This window comes from Dipodomys merriami, unplaced genomic scaffold, assembly GCF_024711535.1.
Source record: "Dipodomys merriami isolate MVZ:Mamm:240054 unplaced genomic scaffold, mDipMer1.0.p SCAF_92, whole genome shotgun sequence".
Lineage (NCBI taxonomy): Eukaryota > Metazoa > Chordata > Mammalia > Rodentia > Heteromyidae > Dipodomys > Dipodomys merriami.
The window spans coordinates 2,376,692-2,390,222 of NW_027206535.1; the positions used below are offsets into that span (position 1 = coordinate 2,376,692).

A 13,531-nucleotide genomic window follows, 5' to 3' on the forward strand; every position below is an offset into this window, starting at 1 on the left:
TTAGGATTCCAAGCATCCATTACCTCTTCAGTTTTAATGATTATGGTTGTGTTCTATAACTTTATTGAAGAAATTGGGATCATAAATCTTTGAAGCCTTTCCTTTCATTCTTTAGTCTCTGAGCATCTCTCTTACTAAGTTTTAGCTCCTTTGACACCCCTCCCCCACCAGTATCTGTTTCTTCATGAGGGATCTGGTGACACCTTTTGATATTCTGATCCTATGGTCACTTACTTCCCTTAGGTCTGGGCACTGGTTAGGGTTCCACCTAGACCGCATTAAAGAAAAACAAGGTCTTTAATTTTTGTGCAGTCCAAGTCAGTATCTATCTTCCTGTCCCAAGACAACATCTTCCTGCAGGCTCTTTTGGAAGAATTAGAACTGTTCTTCTGGGCTAGAGACAGGAATCTGCTTCATATGATAGATAGTGTTGGCTGGAGGAGCAGAGGCAAAGAAACACCCACATAACAAAGTCAAAATATGCCAAATGGTGTTGAGAAAACACTTTATTTTTCATCAGATTGAGCACAGGTGTTGATCACTGGTGAGACAGACATTGCAAACTCTGGCACCTTGTAGAGCACACATTCTGTGAACTCCTGGCAAACAGGCAGGGAGCCAAGGGAGAGCTCCCAAAGCTCTCTTGGGGAGCATTGTAGTGCTAAAAGAGATCAGGGACAGTCCTCATACTTTGCTTCCTTTAAAATGACTTTTCTCCCAGGTCAGCAGCAGCCCCCAGAGCCCTGGCCACAGCCAGAGCCCCCCGACTGCTGACCACTGCCACGCTCACACGAGCTGGAGCTTCCACGCCTGCAGCGGTGGTGGGACCTGCGCCTCCTGTGGTGGCCCAGGCAGCAGCCGCCCTCAGAGGAGCTGGGCCCACTGCATCCCCCAGAGCTTGCAGCACAGCAGGAGGAGGCTGCAGGCAGACATCCTGCTGGGCTCTTTGGGGGGCACTTGGGCGATGGGCACTTGGGAGGGGCCTGGGCCTGCTGCTGGTTCTGTTGGCAGGACATCTTGATAGGAGTCGGTGAGCCTGAAAAAATGAAGCAAACCAGGTCAATACAAAATCCTTAGGCCAGTGTGTCCTCTGAGAAGGGTTCTATTCTATAAAGCCTTTGTTCCTAAGCCTGGCTGCTTCATGAACTGTGATCTTCAGAAAGAAAAACAGAAATGGGTCTCTTCTAGAAGAGAATGCTAATGTTTCTAACCTGGCCTGGAGTCCTCTAACTCTATAAAACTTTGAAGCAAAATCACTCCATCAGAGAATGACTCTTAGAGAGTGCTCGGAGCATACGTACATCTCAGGAAAATCATGAGGGCAATGCTCAGAGCCAGGACTGCACTGTGTCACAGACTCCCATGCATCCCACAGACCTATTGTCTGTTTCTCTCTCCAGTCCCTCTTACTGATGCATCCAAGGCAAATGCCGCTGCTTCCCTCTTCCTCGCTGAAAGGTTGGTTGATCGTCCCACAAGCTCCCAGCTGTGAAACCGTGCCCTGATGCCGTCCACTTACCTGATGCTGGAGAGGCAGGAGAAGGAGAGAAGGCTACGTCCAAGAAGGCTGTGGATGGAAAGCTCAGGGCAGGAGTCCTTTTATCCTAGGCAGGGTTCATGATACACAGCTTGAACATGCTGTTGCTGACACAGTTATGGGAGGAGACAAACACCTCCATCCCTGGTCTTCAGCATCTTCGTTGTGCTCACTACAATACTTGGAAAGGGAGAACCAGAACATCTTTATCACTGCTCTCCAATGTGTGATGGAGACTCGCCATTTCTTCTCTTTCTACTCATTCAGTTCAGGTTCTGAGTCAAAAGAGTGAAAAGAGAAGAACTGTGCTGTGCCCCTTGTATTTTTTCAGGTGGCAGTTTGACTATAGAAAGGCTTATGACACATTTCCTGATCTTGAACATTTCAAGTTTAACTGGACTGACAGAGACGTAAACGTATACATCAGATACTATGTGATTTGTCACATGATGTCGCAGCCTCTGAATACATCCATTTCTCTTGAGATACCTAGAGGGAGTGATTGGCTCCTTACTCTGAGGGATGTTGGCTGATCTGAGATCACTGGCCCCTTAGAATGAAGTCTGTTAGGTAATGGATAGGGGATTGGACCCAGACCCCATCGGAGGTGGGTGGGGTTTCTCGAGAGCTAAAATTATGAAAAGATTGTGGATGAACAAAGTTGTTAAATGATCTACAGCAGTTGAAATGGTAATGTTCAGACAATGTGGAAAAAGCCACTTTATCTGTATTTAGCTTCCTGAGGGATATATGATATTGATTATGAGAAAAATAAAATGGATCCATGAGCATAGGATAGTAAAGGTAGAGTCTTAAGGATGATTTATCCAATATGATGATGTGGATACTATGTGCACCACAGTTAACTAAACCTTTTTTTTGGGGGGGTCCGGTTGTGGGGCCTGAACTCTGGGCCTGGGCGCTGTCCCTCAGCTCTTCAGCTCAAGGCTAGCACTCTATCACTTGAGCCACAGCACCACTTCCGGCTTTTTTCTTTTTGCTTACGTGGTGCTGAGGAATGGAACCCAGGGCCTCATGCATTGCAAGGCAAGCGCTCTACCTCTGAGCCACCTTCCCAGCCCCGATTAAACCATTTTCTAAGATTTATAGAGGATAATTTTTATGAACTCGGAGTCATATTCCCATTGGATTTTTATAGTACTTGAGATTCACTTATTATGGAATTCATCTAGCATCATAATTATATCTGCTATTGTTTTATAAATGTAAAATCAGAATTTTAATATTATTTATATTTAAATTGAATGATGGTCTTTAAATGAAACATTTTTAGGGTAAATTGTCCTTTCCTTCCTTCCTGCCTTTCTTTCTTTTTGATTTTGCAAACCTCCCTCCTTCCTTCCCTTCCTTCTTTTTTATTTTCTTTCTTTTTCTTACTTCTCTTTCTTTCTCCTTTCTTTCATTCTTTTCCTTCGTTCCTTCCTTCATTCCTTCGTTTCTTCCTTTCTCTCTCTCTCTCTCTCTCTCTCTCTCTCTCTCTCTGTCTTTGTCTCTCTCTCTCTCTCTCTCTCTCTCTCTCTCTCTCTCTCTCTCTCTCTCTCTCTCTCTCTCTCTCTCTCTTTCCATTTTTCCCAAGAAAAGACTGGGACTTGAACACAGTGCCTGATGCTTTCACTCATTGGCTAGCAGAGCCATGCCTCCAACCTCCATTTTTCTATATTTTATAACTTATGACTTTTTGACAGAAAATGTCTTCCAGCCATATACAGTTTTCCCCACTAAAATATGTGGCTTCAATTATGGACTTTGATATAGCCAAGGAAGAATAAATTGAATTTGCTCTTAAGGAATGTGGCTGGGACGGGAGAAGGGAGAGGCCTGGGGTTGGCATTGACCTTGTTCTCTCAGAGAACAAGCTGAGCTCAAGAACCATGCCAGGGTCTCTATTTTCTCAAATTATGTAACAACCTTAGCAATGGCTAATACATGATAGGAATCACTCATGTCTCCTATCAGACTAGGTGAAGAAGATGAAGAAAGACAAAGTGTTGAAAAATGCATCGCTTTCTACTTACTTTTGCTGGTGACAGAGGACAAGACAGATACACAGGCAGAGAGATAGTTGGATGAAGGTATGTTACTGGGGGAACTCTGGACCTTCTGAAGGGTCTTCATGTCTCCAGTCTGTGACTGGCTGGAGGCACAACCTTCTGTCTTTCCTCATAGGTTCCGTGTTTGCTCCTGAGCCCTATTTCCTCCTAAATGCTACCGCCAGCATTCATTCTTCAAAAATGCTTTCTTCTACTTAGTCACTTCATTTAGTAGAGCTCATTTAAGTATCGTCTATATTCTCTACCCAAAGAGCACCCAGAAAACCCCTGCAGTAGGACAACATTGTATTGATTGGTTTGCTCCAGTGATGGAGATAGTGGACAGCCTGAAGCAATAAGAGATGATCAGCACAGGATCCGGGCTTGTGTGAGATAATTTAGGTAAGAGTTCAAGGAAATGAAACTTTGTTCTGATTGGGTGCTATCAGAAAGCAGGGACATTTTTTATCATTGATGATTTCCAATGATAGTGTGGACCCATGAAGTAAGGCTATGCTGTAATTGGTGAAGAGGTAGCAATCATGTGTATTTGTTGGGAAAAGGACATGTCTGGCCATTTTTGTGATTTGGACAATGTTCTTGTATGTGTCAATGCTCAGAGTGGTCCTGTAGTTTATACTGAATATTGGATTCCATAAGATTGTTTATAGTCAGTAGAAGAGCATCAGAAACTTAGCTACTAGAGCCAGGCCAGCTTTGTTGCCAGAGCTTTGAGCCATTCCCTTTATTTCCCTCAGAAGCAATTTTGGCTAGGCATCAGGTACTCAGAGACAGAACAGTTAACAGAGAGTTTCAGTATTTGTGTTCAATCTAGCAGATTGAATACATAGAGAAAAATTAATTACACAGGATAATAGTCCTGGAAAGAAATTCTAATGGTCATGAATCTATTAAAAAAAAAAGACATTAGAGGACTAGAAAGGTGGCTCAGTGGTAGAGTGCTTGCCCTGCATGCATGAGGCTCTGGGTTTGATTCCTCAGCACCATATAAGCAGAAAAAGCTGGAAGTGGCGCTGTGGCTCACGTGGTAGAGCGCCAACCTTGAGCTGAAGAGCTGAGGGACAGCGCCCAGGCCCAGAGTGCAGGCCCCACGACTGACCAAAAAAATAAAATAAAATAAAATAATAGAGTCTAGACTTGGTTGCAAAAATGAACTTCATTTCTCCATATGTTTGGTTTTCTGAAGCCAGGCTTGTCTTAGAACAGCAGCAAGCATGCAACCATCCCCCTTCAACTCTGGGTTACAACTGTGCATCACGGGCAGCAGCAGGAGGGAGTAATAGTTGAATAAAGAACACAGATCACATATTTGGGCAAGTTTTAAAGGTTCAAAACATGGTTGTCAATGACTTTCAGTAGAAATCCTTTCCTCTCCTTTATGCCAAACACTAGGGGGGCATCTGAAAGATTATCCTCCAGACCCAACTCTGACTGCTTGTTTTGGAAAAACCCAAACATGGAGCTCATTGAGCTCACTTCCAATGTGATGAAATGTTTATTCCTGTCTCTCACACCCGTCCTTTACCTCATGAGATCAGGTGGTGGCTCTGCAGGTGCCACGTAAGAGCATCTATTCAGTGATGACTGACCATAGCTATAAGACAATGGTCTGTTCACTTCCCCTAGGGCCTCAGGACACGGTCCCATGAATATGATTCTGAAGAACCTTGGCTCTCATAGTCTCAAGACAGGAAGGAAATAGAGAGACTGGTCTGGCTGGATGAATCTGGGGAAAATTTTATGACTTAGTCATACTAATTGGTACTATAGGAACAGGCAGTGCAGGATCTCAGATTTAGATCCTTGGACTATATTTTTGGGTATCCCTCTCAATAATGTAGGATGACTCAACAACACATCATTTGTTCCCTTTTGGTACAGATTCTGAATTCCTTCTCAATCTGACCCACCCATTCCCTAACAATTGTACTCTATGATAACTAGCTAAGATATTCTTAAGGAAGATAAGAAGAGATAGCCAGAAAATGTCACTAGAAAAATGTCTTTAATGCCAATTTGAAGGTATATGCCATAAAGTTCTTCTATAGATTCTACTTTCTTCTTGAGATTAAATGGAAGCATTTCAAAGATACAAACCTCTCTAGTCTGGAAAAAAACGCTCCAGATGGAGTCAGGTTGGAATAGAATTTTCTTTTGGTATTGGGATGCTGGCTAAAATCCAGATACCGGAGTAATAGACACCACTGATCTCTTTATGTTAATGTAAGGCTAGAAGAAGCCACTGGAAGGCCTTAGAGAACTGGCTATGAAATGACAGAGCCATGCTTATTTCTTCCAGCTACATATTTGGAAGACTGAACTTTGATGAGAATTTTTCAGGAAGGGAAGTCATTCATTGTCCTCGAAATGAGTGAATGGATTTCTCCCTTATCTCATCCAGGGACTGACTATCTTCTCTCTTATGACAGAATGTAATTGAAGGGATGGTTGATGACAATAACTTGTAGCTGTTAGCGATAAGGGAAGGAAGAGGCTTGTGCCAATGCAAGGGGAGTTTATGAAGTATCTGGAGAGTTTAGATCTGACTGAGAATCCCATGTCTACAGTTATTCTTTGAAAGGTCCCTTGTGGAAGGCTCAGAAGGACTCATGTAAGCACAGTATAAGATAACCCTTACACGAGCTTTCCAAAGGAGCGAGCAACCAACAGAGGAGGGTATGGTATAATCAAATATGGGATCATTTCTCTCTTACTCAGTACAAAACAGTAGACAATATTTTCAGAAGGGGAAGAGTGGATGAGTGAAAAGGCCAACCACATACGTCTCCTCCCACCTGCATATCCCTGGGTAGGGTGGGGGAAGGGAAGGTAGGTGCAGGGTATGTGTCCAGGTTTATTTCTAGGTGACTGAAGAGTAGGATGGAAAATAAATGAGCAAAATGGAAAGAACCCAATAATAGTCAACAGAGAAAACTGAGACTTGGCACCATAAAACATGATCGCTGGCAAAACAAAAGAGGATTCTCTTGGGGAGGGCCATTGTAGAAATCAGTCCTACCATGGATTTACCACCTGCGGTAGCTAGGAATCATGTATTTATTGATGCACATGTTTTTTAAAAACAAAAAGATTAGAATTTATGTAGATGAAACAGCCAATTCTATGAAGGATTTCTTCTACTCTTCCCATCATTACCAATGTTCAGTGTGAATTCTCAATTCCAGAGGTTGAGAGAAGATCACGGACAGTAGGGAACACTGTGGCATATCTGTATGATTCACTGGATGAGCTGTCTCTGCTTCGGGGTGGTTTTTAGGCCCCTGGTTATTGCTAGAGTAACAGAAGCCAGAGCTCTGATGGAAAACCTGTGATGGTTCAGCTAGAAACATTATCCAGAGCTGTGGCAGCCCCACAGCTAAGCTCAAAAAGAAGACTGCAGGTGGACACTGAATCAGGTATCGGGATAGGCATTTGGGGAGACAATTGAGGCAGGCTTGAGACTCTCTGAGTTTTACTCCAAGGACAACTTGGGGGAAGATTTGGAATCTAGATGAAACACAGATGCAAATTTGGTATGTTGATTTAGAAATTCAGTCTATTCATTTTAGAGCTTGTGGATATGAATCCACAACTTAGGGAAAATTCTCAAGCAGATGGGTGGGGGCGGGGTGTGGAGAGAGGTGAGGGGTGGAGAGCAAGTACCTGAGCCTTTCAGGATTCTGACTGCAGTAGTGAGATGTGGTTAAATCTTGGAGCTCTTTTTCTATTTTAGTTGTTAGTCAAAAAGTCTGTAGCAGGGGTAAGGTATCAAATCTTACTTAGGGTACATCTTCCTGTTGCTTCTGATCCTCTGCCCTCCACTCCTCCAGTGCCGTGGCTTTGTCTCCTAAATTCTTTCAGCTCTGGTTCTGTCTCCACATAAACGTTAGTCTGACTTCATGGAAGTCAGAGTCAGTTAACTTTGAAGTGTAGGCGGACTAAGGCACCCTACATGTTTTCCAGTGTGTGAAACATAGTGGTGTGGGTGCTAGGAGAGGGTGATAACACTGAGCATTCTCATTCTATCTCGGGGCCTTTGTCATCTTCCTGGACACAGAAAAGGTCACATGACAATAAGGGATCAGGAAGTCCAGGTACTGGCTGTGTCTTTTACTAGGTAAATATTGTGTCCTGTGCTTGGTTGTAGAATTCAGAGTTGAGGATAACACATAGCCTGACCTAGAGTAATTAGTTGCATAATTGGACAGACAAGTGAATAAGGATTGTGCTCGCCGATGATAAATGCCCCAATAGAAGTGATTAACCAAAAAAGTCTAGTTCTTTGGATGTCAGCTGCTTTTTTATTTTCTGTCTTTTGGGCATCCAGATATGATGAGCTGTTGCTCTTAGGGCTGTTGTATGAGCGTGGGACCCTGGACATTCAAAGTGAAGGGTGCAAACAAATGGGTGGAAGGGAAGATTCAGGGGAAGTTGAGTCACTGAAAGAACCTTACTGGACTGAAAAAGAACCTTGCTGGTTATATGAGGAAGAACATTGGATCCATGGGCATGAGAGGAGCGGACCAAATGAGTGTCTGACTGAAGGGTTAATACAGAGAAGGAAAATACAGTTGCATTAACAATAACTAGAGCCATCAGGTTGCAAAGGCTCAATATTTCTACCAAGATCCCAGGATCTTTAACAACTCTTATATTTTCATTTCTCTCCCTGGATCTTCAGAGAGTAACTAAGTACCTTTCTTTCTTCCGGTTTTCTTCATCTTTCCCTCCCTCCCTCCCTCCCTTCTTCCTTCCTTCTTCCCATTCCTTCCTCTCTCCCCTCCCCTCCCTTCCCTTCCCTTCCCTTCCCCTTTTCTTTCCCTTCCCTTCCCTTCCCTTCCCTCTCCTCCCCAACTCTCCCCTTCCCCTCCCTTCTCCTCCCTTCTCCTCCCCTCCCCTCCCCTCCCCTTCCCTTCCCTTCCCTTCCCTTCCCTTCCCTTCCCTTCCCTTCCCTTCCCTTCCCTTCCTCTTCCCTTCCTCTTCCCTTCCCTTCCCCTTCCCTTCCCTCCCCTTTTCCTCCCATCCCTTTCCCTTCCCTAACCTATTTTCCTGATTTGGGCTGGGAATTAAATCCAGGACGTCAATTCACATGTATCAGACAAGAACTCTACTACTGAGCTGTACTCTAACCTCTTTTTTTAAAAATTTTAATTTTTTTGGGGGGGGGTCCGGTTGTGGGGCCTGAACTCTGGGCCTGGGCGCTGTCCCTCAGCTCTTCAGCTCAAGGCTAGCGCTCTACCACTTGAGCCACAGTGCCACTTCCGGCTTTTTTTCTTTTTGCTTATGGGGTGCTGAGGAATCGAACCCAGGGACTCATGCAAACAAGACAATCGCTCTATCACTGAGCCACCTTCCCAGCCCCTGGCTTCTTTTCTGACTAATTTTTTATTTCCTTGCTTCCAGAGTCCCTCTTCCTTAATCAGGAACATAGAAATCACCGTGGTAAAATAAGTCCCATATCACAGAATTTCCAGATTGTATCCATGTCCTCTCAGGTTTTACAGGAAAGTCTTTCTATCGCAAGTTGTAGGGTGTCAAATCATCAACTTATATCCTCCATCCTTCTCTCTGACCTTTTTTAGTGCAAAACTCTCTAACCCTTCCAAGAGGGGAGGGGAAAAAGATCTGTGTGTGTGTGTGTGTGTGTTTGTGTGTGTGTGTGTTTGTGTGTGTGTTTGTGTGTGTGTGTGTGTGTGTTTGTGTGTGTGTGTGTGTGTGTGTGTGTGTGTGTGTGTGTAGATAAAGACCTGTTCTCAGAGCTGGGTTATCCTGGCCATGTGGATGGCTGAAATGTCCATACTGGCATTGGATATAAGGGGTAGACTGAATGAATGACAAGTGAGTTCCAGTGGTGAGAATACAGAGCTTTATTTTTGATGAGGTCAGGCACAGGGACCTTCAGGACATGTGCAGTCCTCACTTGGAGCAGGGATGGAGAATCACGAGCTCTTGGATGTTAGCCAGTGAGAGGCCTTTGGGAAAGTTTGGAACCCTGGACCAGGGTACCCCAGTGCAGCCTGTGACATCAAAGTAAGGTGCTGGAAAAGGATGGATCAGGAGGTGGCTTTTCCTCGGCTCCTGGCATTCTTCTTTCCTCTGAATCTGCTTGTCTCAGCATCAGCAGCAGCCTCCAGAGCCCTGGCCACAGCCAGAGCCCCCCGACTGCTGACCACTGCCACGCTCACACGAGCTGGAGCTTCCACGCCTGCAGCGGTGGTGGGACCTGCGCCTCCTGTGGTGGCCCAGGCAGCAGCCACCCTCAGAGGAGCTGGGCCCACTGCATCCCCCAGAGCTTGCAGCACAGCAGGAGGAGGCTGCAGGCAGACATCCTGCTGTGCTCTTTGGGGGGCACTTGGGCGATGGGCACTTGGGCAATGGGCACTTGGGAGGGGCCTGGGCCTGCTGCTGGTTCTGTTGGCAGGACATCTTGGTGGGAGTCAGTGAGCCTGAAAAGATGAAGGGAAACAGGTCAATGCAAAAGCCTTAGGCCAGTGTGTCCTCTGAGAAGGGCTCTATTCTATAAAGTCCTTATTCCTAAGCCTGGCTGCTTCCTGAGCTGTGATCTTCAGAAAGAAAAACGGAAACGGAGCAGCAAGACATTTTCTACTTTGCTTCCAAAAGAGAAGGCTAATGTTTCTAACCTAATCCCAGATCCTCTGTCTCTACAAAATCTTGAAGCAAAATTGTTTGGTCAGAGAATGTTTCCTGGAGAGTTTCTTGGACATAGGGCCAAGACTCTGAATGCACAGAACTTCTGATGAGTCCCACAGGTTTTTGTTTTTGTTTTTAACTTTATCTCCCTCCTTTCTTCTTAGATTCCTGACAAAGTCTTCTTCCTGTTATTTCTACTTCCCTTCTCTCTTCCACACTGAAGTTTGGGCTTCTCTCTCTCTCTTTCTCTCTCTCTCTCTCTCTCTCTCTCACACACACACACACACATATTCCCAACTGATGGTTTATCCCTTGCCACGTACTTACTACGTACAAAAGAGTTTCAGGAGGAGGAGAGAAGGCTGTCCTTGAGGAGGCTGTGGATGAAGAGCTCAGAGCAGGAGCCCTTTTTATCCTGTGCACGGTTCATGATGCACAGCCTGAGCATCCTGTGGCTTTCATCACCAGGGGCGGTGACAGCTAGGACATGGTGATGATCATCTACTCATCATCTTCCTGTGCCCTCACTGCTGTCTAACAAGAGGAAACCAGGAAGTTCTGATGCCTTTCAGCCTTCATCTCACTTAGTTGGGCTCAGGGCTCCCATTCAACCCCCTTTCCAGCATTTACTCATCTCACATTTCTTAACCCAGGCTCTGCCCATAGGCTTTGCTAGAAAGAAACCACACATGAATGAATATGACACTTTTCTTGGGTAGCTCTTGATCTGCCAGGCAAGACATGGAGATATTAATATGTATGTAAATACAGAGATAGATATTATGTACTAAATGCTGTAATACAACTATGTACAATGTCCACAAGCTTGAGGTCATGTATTTGATATTAGCCTTATTTCACTCTACATGTAACCCAATATACCTTAGCGTATGAGGATATAACCAAAGCCTTTTTTCATAACCTCTTGGGATGAGCTTAAGATGTTGTTTAGGTGATGTGGGGCTCCCAAGAAGATTTCATGGCACCCAGGAATCCAGTCATGGAGCTCCTGAGAAGAGGGAGGTAGAATTGAGTTGATGTTTGATGAGTAGAACAATTTAATACAGACAACAATATATGAAGTTTGTATTTACATATGAAATCTACTTACATAGCTGTCAGCTTTTCTCATTTGAAAAATTTGTTACCTATATTTTTACAGAAAAATAACTGCCATTTGTTACCTATATTTTTACAGAAAAATAACTGCCAAGAACTCAATCAAAACATAGTGATGGTATTAGTATGCTAAGCCTTTGTAAACCATATTTAAATTGTAATTTTTTATTAATGAATACTATTTATTCTAATATAGGTATCTGTTTAGGGCCTATTTATAACTGTGCATACAATAATCTTTTATTTTTCTGAGAAGAGAAAATGCAGGATTATTTATGACACCTTAAATGAAATACTTTTACAGTGAATGTATCTTATTCTTTTGTGAATATCAAAGCCTATATAATTTGGTTACTTGTTCTAGAGAAAGAATCATATATAAGGGGATTAGTTTTTCTCTCTCTCATTTTACTTTTCTGGTTCTCTCCTTTGGTTTCAGGAAATGGTAGCTCAGGATGGTAAATGGTAAAACAGGAGGAAGGGTCTTACCCTTTGATTCCTTTCTGACTCAGTGGCCACTTTACTAGCATTATTTGTTGTCCTACCAACTAGCTATTGCTCAGATGAGGAACTTCACAAAGATGGATTATGAGAATGTCTTTCTGGCACACTGTATGATAAGGTTATTAAACGTGCATTATGGAAAATGCTGCCATCTTTGTTAGTGTTCTATGCTTGGAGAAAATGCAGGGTAGGAAATGGGCATAGCCTAAGAAGGCAACCACTTTCAGGGAACTCTGGACCTCATGGGAAGCCTGTCTGGTCTCTGGTATAAGATCTTGATGTGAGAAACCATTTACTGTTTTCCCCAGGCTTAGAATTTGGCCTGAGCGTCTGTTGTAAAGTAAGTGTTTATTTCTCTTCAAAGTCACACATAAAATTATAGCCCCTACTGTGATGATATTAGGATGCTAAGCCTTTGGGCCATGAAAATGGGGCTCTCACAAATGGGAATTAATATCTTTATAAAAGAGACAATAGGACCGGTGCCAGTGGCTCACACCTGTAATCCTAGCTACTCAGGAGGCCAAGATCTGAGGATCAAGGTTCAAAGCCAGCTGTGTCAAGAAAGTCTGTGAGACTCTTATCTCCAATAAACTACTAGAAAACCGGAAGAGGCTCTATGGCTCAGGTGGTAGAGTGCTTACCTTGAGCTGAAGTGCTGAGGGACAGCGCCCAGGCCCAGAGTTCAAGCCCCAAGGCTGACCAAAAAAAAAAAAAGAGAGAGACAATAGAGAGCTTTCCAGACCTCAGTGTCATGTGGTGAGGATACAAAAACAATTTTTCAGGAATAGAGCCTCTCACTAGAACTTGACCTCTAGTACCCAGAGCTCAGACTTTTAGCCTCCAGAACTGTGAGAAATAGATTTCCAATGTTAGGAAGCCACTTCATGATCGCTATTCTATTATAATAGCCCAAATGAGCTAGGGAAAGATCTAGCTTTCCACTATCACCTATTTCCTCCCTCTTGGAATTTGTTCTCACTTAAGTCATTTAATTCTATAGGTTTTAGTTCAGAAAATGTCTTGTGACGCCTGGGCTGGACCATGGTTAGTGCTGGGAGTATGTTTTGGAACAGAGAGAGCTTATAGGCTAGCAGAGTTCAGACACTTAGAGAAGGGCAATAGATTCCAGGTGGGAGCTCCCAGCTATGTGAATCTTGTCTGAGAAAACCGGAGCTTTAGGATTCGTGGTACAAGTGAGCCTTTCTTTTTCACATTTTGCAGTTCTCCAGAAGGAAGGAGCCATTTTAAACCAAATAGGTAAAAAAAAAACCCTTGGGTTAGTAGGGGAAAACACTTGAAAAATTCATCCTTGTGCACTTTGGGTAAGCTCCAAATGAAAGCACTCAGATGTGATTAGTGGAGAGATTGCTGTCCCTCCTGAAATACAAGTGATCTTCTGTTGGATTTTCCTCTATTCCATCTGTAAATGTCTGACTCTGGTGCGTCAACACCTATTGTTTCTAGTCTCTAAGCCTGGAGCAGCTGCTGTCCTTCCCTGAACATGCTAGGATGAGTTGGGCAACATCACAGGATCACCAGTAGCAGAGGTTGCATTTCAAAGTCAATAGATATTTTGGGATCCAGAGACAAAAGACTGGTCTAGATGGGTGAACTGAGGAGGAGGAGTTCTTGACTTCTTAATTTT

The 13,531-nt window shown here is 43.9% G+C and overlaps 2 protein-coding genes across 2 annotated transcripts; both read right to left on the bottom strand.

The window, feature by feature from the left end:
- Positions 1 to 722: 722 nt before the first annotated feature.
- On the bottom strand, positions 723 to 1,016 carry LOC138821545 (late cornified envelope protein 3D-like). Its single transcript, XM_070013886.1, has one exon. The coding sequence runs from the start codon at positions 1,014 to 1,016 to the stop codon at positions 723 to 725; it is 294 nt and encodes a 97-aa protein (XP_069869987.1).
- An 8,710-nt stretch (positions 1,017 to 9,726) lies between these two features.
- Positions 9,727 to 10,035, bottom strand: LOC138821546 (late cornified envelope protein 3B-like). Its single transcript, XM_070013887.1, has one exon. The coding sequence runs from the start codon at positions 10,033 to 10,035 to the stop codon at positions 9,727 to 9,729; it is 309 nt and encodes a 102-aa protein (XP_069869988.1).
- Between the last annotated feature and the right edge of the window lie 3,496 nt (positions 10,036 to 13,531).